We start from the raw sequence: 5,532 nt of genomic DNA on the forward strand, positions 1-5,532 counted from the left end.
TCCATGGCAGTGACTCTTCCACAGGTAACCAAGCTTTAGAGACCTCATGGTTTCAGAGAGCACTGTGCTCTCTGGGATTCACTCCCATAGAGGTTTTCAGCGCACAAGGCTTATGCTCACTCAATCTTTCTTCTGTGAAAGTCATTGGCAAAATTCCCCTCAGCTTTCAGAGTTCAGCTGGGGCAATGAGTCCTTTGAGAACGTATTGGTTATACAGACACTTAGAGTGGAATCCAAGGAAAGGTACTTCATCTGAATTTCTTCTTTCCCTCTACCCAGCACAGCTGTCGAGAGGTCAAGCCCAGTATACAGCCTGATACTGTATGTATAACCTGGTCATTCAGGACAGCCAATATCCACTCCTCTAGGTAAAATAAGTCCATTTCTGCCAGAGAAACCTGAAAGAGCAGCTAATTATGGACAAGGCTTGAAATGGTACTCGTGGTTCCACTGCAGGGGCATAAAATTATCATTTTTGTCTCTAAAGAGAGGTCCTTTGAGTGGAGCATAATAGTGCTTGGACATTTCTGGCATGTCAGAACATTCAGTTCCTGCAATAAAAACTCTTTCATTAATCTACACAATACCTTTGGATGAGAAGCTGCTTGTAAGTAGATAAGGTGGGACTGGGGCATATCGGCCCCCTGATGCTATAACCATTCTTTGCATTTTTAAAACGGAGATACCAGAAGCAAAATGAGAGATATATTCCAAAGAAATACAAGAGGACACCGGAGACATTGCACATGTGAAACCATGGCAATGTACATCAAACATGGGAAAGGAGAAATGAGCCTCAGACGGGCAGACCAACAGTGTGTGTCAGCGGCACACAGCGAGCAGAGGGCAGGGCTGCTGCCGAGAGGGGTTCCCATGTGTTGTGTATTTTTTTGTGGGACTGGATTGTGCAGCAAACCAAAATGCTGTTCAAAGCACCCCTCAGGGCTGGAGCATATGCACAGAGGAGCTGCTTTCTATCTCTTTAGCTAGCTGCAGGCAGCATGCTCTGAGGAGAGGAACCTTTCCCTCAAAGCCTTGTTGCTCAGAGTGTGATGGAGATATTCATTTCTACTGCTGAAGAACAGTCTCTTTTAACTCAGGCAGAAGACGTGACCTTTGTGCTGTTCTTTTAGTATGTCTGGCACAGGCTGATATTTTTTCAGAAATTTAATCTTGTAGTAAAATAATATGAAAACCAATACATCATGCAGAAAGTTTATGAGAGAAAAGAGGGGTGCCACCTCATCAGATGTTTACAATGCCTTAAATCTGTAATGTTTTCTTAAGGCTTCAAAATAAAGGTACAGAACTAAGGGGAAGTAGAGAAGCTCCAGGCTCTCTCCTTCCCTGGAAAGATGTCTGGTATCAATGGGGACCAGAGTGATGGTCACTTGGCCAAGTCACAGGCCACCCCCACCAGCTGCCCCCAGCTTTCCATTTGCTTCCCATTGTCTAAGCTGTAGAAACCTCCTGGAAAAGGAGGCACAGATCTGACCCAGTGGCCACATACCACGTCCCCAGACACACACTCTGCATGTACAGGCAGTAACAAAGCCCTGGGCCACCACAGAGTGCTCTTTGCTAGATGACAGTCAATGCTGTCAGGCAGCTAATGGCTCCAGTTTCAGTTCAGAGACTGGAGCCAGAAATCAAGCAATAAAACACTTTCTCTGAATGTTAGTAGCAAGAGGTAAAATCCCAGAAAAAGGGGAAACACACAGAGAGGGGTGCATGTTCATGCACACATACACATGCGACTACCATCACCTTGTGCTGTGCTGATCAATCTTTCACTTCATTTCTCCTCTAACATTTTTTGGCCCCAAATATCCTTCAAAAAGCTTACACCATGTGTAATAAATGACAGTTCATCCTACCTCAGGGCTCCAAGCCGATGAGTTGTCAGTAGCATCATTTACTTCAAATTCCTGATTGGTAACTGCTGTCTCCACTCCCAAACATCCTTCAGTGGCTTGCTGGCTAACACCATCAGCAACACTGGCTTCCATCCTGGGCCCTTTCTGCTGTCCAGTGCCCTTACTCTCAGCTGTTGTTCTTGAATCAACAGATATGTGGTCATCTTGACGACAGGACAGGTTGTCTTGGTAACTCAGTTGGCTTAGTCCATCCACATCTAACAAATTTCAGCAAGAAAATAATTTCAGGGATTAGAATAAATTCCTCCCCCTCTACCTCCCCAAATGTGCCTTTCTCTCCTTTCTTTTAATTTTTTTTCATTCTCATTTCCAGTCTATGCAAGAGATAATTTCTGAGTACTGCACCACTGAACTTATAAAAATAACAAATCCTGTATAAGTCAGTGTTTGATGGAGTGGACATGGCTGTTTATCACCCCTTCTTGAACTGAGAAATTGGTTGCCTTTCCTTGAAGAAGTTAACCACTAAATGCAATTATCAATGGAGTGTTTGGGATGTGTAAGCGCCTGGGGGCTGCTTTGCAGCCCCAAAACAATCACTTCCATGAAAACACAGGTCAGACAAATTACAGAAAAGCAGCACAGGCTTGATGAACAGCTATCAGCAATTTCCTTCCATGCAGGAGAAGGAAAGGACAGGAGTTAGTGTTGCCCTCGAGGGAATGGTGGTGCTCACAAAAGGAGTTTCAGGGAGATAAGAGTACCAGAGTACCCTATCACCCACCCCTGGGAGCTTGGGTGTGCATGACTAGCCCCACAAACCAACTAGGAATCTCTAGATCTCATGTCTTGGCTAAGCTGTCCCAGGGGTAACTGTGGGGAGTTCCCTAATTTCCCACCTGATTTTATTAGTTTTAATTCATTTGATCCTATACACTTACTCCACAGGCTAAAGTAAGGTTCACTAATGAGAATAAAATAATCTCCTCTGGTTCAGACCACAGATTGCTTCTCTGCACCACTGAAGTCTCTAGTTTGGTCACAGGGCACTTCTCTCTACTTGAAGCCATCAGTGAGAGCTCTCTGGTTGGAGTGACACATGTGCAGGGACAGAGATGAAAACAACATCATGATTTGGACTTGAATGTGTTCTGCAAGCACTTTCAGAAGAAAAACAGAGCCCTTCCTCCTGCTAATGCATCTGATGTCAGGCCTTCCTTTAGGAACACAAAGAGCTAGATTCTGCTCCATCTCTTGCAAATAAGCAAGAAGCAGTTACAGTGAAAGAAAACAAGTTGTGCTTCCAGACAGCTGATGACAGGAATGAAAACAGAATGACTTCCTTTGCAAACACAGCTATGTGGGGCAGAGATTTTACAGACTGGTGAGGTTGGAAGGGACCTCTGAAAGTCACCTTGTCCACCCCCTCTGCCCAAGCAGGGCCACCCCACTGTTTGTTCTCGAACCTGCAGGTTTGTTCTGAAGAAGATCATTACTACAGAGCAAAATATCTTTTTTTGCATATTTCATCTCAACACAAATCTTGAAAAAATAATACTAATTACTGTGCTTAACAGAAAACTGTTAGCTTGCTTTGGTTTAGAAGAATCAGTGTTTTCATTCCTCACCTGATAAATGAGGCAGGGAACCTGGTGACAATTGGCATGGAGATGGCTGAGGTACCCAACAAGTATTTTGCCTGAGGTTTCACTGGCAATCATTCACCCCACATCTCTCGAGTCCCTGAATCTCAAGGCAGGGACTGGAAGAATTAAGTCCTACACATCGTAGGTGAAGGTAAGTTTTGAGACCTTCTGATGGACTATGTATGTTCAGGTCCCTGCTAACCTGAGGGAAAGGGTTGATGTAGTTGCTAAGCCACTTTCCATCATACTAGAAAAGTCATGGTAGTCAGGCAAAAAGCCCCCAGTCACTGGAGAAAGGGGAACTTCACACCCATTCTTTAAAAGGGTAAAAAAAGAGGACCCTGGGAATTACCAATTAGACAGCCTCACCTCTGTGCCCAGTAAGATCACAGAACAGATCCTGGAAGATATGTCAAGGCCTATGGATGACAGGAAGGTGATTAGACAGTCAATATGGTTTCACAAATTGCTGACCCTGCCTGACTAATGTGGTGGCTGCCCATGATGGAGTGACTGCATTGGTGGGTAAGGGAAGAGTAACAGATATCATCTGCCTTGACTTCTGTAAGGCCTTTGACACAGCCCCATATGACATCACTGTCTCTCAATTAGAGAGATATGCATTTGATGGATGGACTCTCTGATGGATAAGGAGTTGGCTGCAAGGGCTCACACAAAGAGTTGCAGTCAATGGCTTAATGTCCACAAGGTGATCAGTAACAATTAGTGTCCCTCAGGGGGCTGTACTGGGGCTGGTGCTGTTCAGTATCTTTAGGAATAACACAGACAGTGGGATCGAGCACACCATCAGCAAGTTTGCAGATGACATCAAGCTGAGTGATGCAGCTGACGCACCTGGAGGACACAATCCATCCAGGGGGACTTTGTCAGGCTTGAGAAGCAAGCCAACGTGAACCTCATGAGGCTCAACAAGGCCAAGTGCTAGGTCCTGCACCTGGGTCAGGGCAATCCCCAATAACAATACAGACTTAAGGATGAACTGAGAGAAGCCTTGTAGCGGACTTGGGACAAAATAAAATGCTTATGAGCCAGAAATATATGCTTGCAGCCCAGAAAGCCAACTGTATCCCAGGCTGCATCAAAAGTAGCCTGGCCAGCAGGTCAGTGGAGGTGACTGTGCCACTCCACTCCGGTGAGCCCTCACCCAGAATACTGTGTCCAGCTCTGGACTTCTCCCAACAGGAAAGACATGGACCTGTTAGAGCAGGTCCAAAGGAGGGCCATGAAAATGGCCAGATGGTTGAAACACCTTTTCTACAAAGAAAGGCTGAGAGAGTTGGAGTTGTTCAGCCTAGAGAAGAAAGGGTGTCGGGAAGACATTATTGCTGTTTTTCAATACTTAAAAGGGGTTTTAAGAAAGATGGAGAGAGTTTTTTTACCAAACCTTGTAGTAAAAGGACAAGGGGTAACGGTTTTAAACTGAAAGAAGGTAGAATTAGCTGGATATAATAAAAAATGCTTTAGAGTGAGGTGGTAAGACATGAACAGGTTGCCCGTAGAAGTTGTAAATGCCCCATCACTGGAAATGTTCAAAGTTAGGTTGTATGGGACTTTGAGCAACCTGACCATGGCCAGATGATCTTTAAGGGTCTTTTCCACCCCAAGCTATTCTATGATGCTCTAAATATCCCTCTGTCTAGAACAAAAAGCCCAAATTCTTCTGAGTAGAAGAAACTCCATACTTGGCCTTGGCAGCAAATATGCTCTAAAGAGAGTATCCAACAAGGAGAATAGGGATTATATTCAGGAGACATTTCCTGGAGGTGTGCAGAATTCCCTGCCCCTCTCCTTGGCTGCTCTTTCAATTTAACATCTGAGAGATTAGGAGAATAACTTTATCCCCTTTCTTCAGCAATGAATGGTCTCACATTCTCCCTCCCAGCAAAATGCTTCAAGCACAGGCACTTCAACCGAGAAGTCTGAGAGCACCTCACAGCTTTGTAATTATGGTCCTCTTCTGAGCCACGGGAGATGGGCCCTCAGAGGGA

At 45.0% G+C, this 5,532-nt stretch overlaps 1 protein-coding gene across 1 annotated transcript in view; it reads right to left on the reverse strand.

Annotated features, from left to right (window-relative positions):
• SYT16 (synaptotagmin XVI) overlaps positions 1-5,532 on the reverse strand; it is a 40,293-nt gene that overhangs the window by 15,552 nt on the left and 19,209 nt on the right. The window contains exon 2 of the mRNA XM_008944790.1: positions 1,878-2,134. Coding sequence (XP_008943038.1) covers positions 1,878-2,134 — 257 coding nt within the window. The remainder of the gene's footprint in view (positions 1-1,877; positions 2,135-5,532) is intronic.

This window comes from Merops nubicus, unplaced genomic scaffold (genome assembly GCF_000691845.1).
Source record: "Merops nubicus isolate BGI_N331 unplaced genomic scaffold, ASM69184v1 scaffold16587, whole genome shotgun sequence".
Taxonomy (NCBI): domain Eukaryota; kingdom Metazoa; phylum Chordata; class Aves; order Coraciiformes; family Meropidae; genus Merops; species Merops nubicus.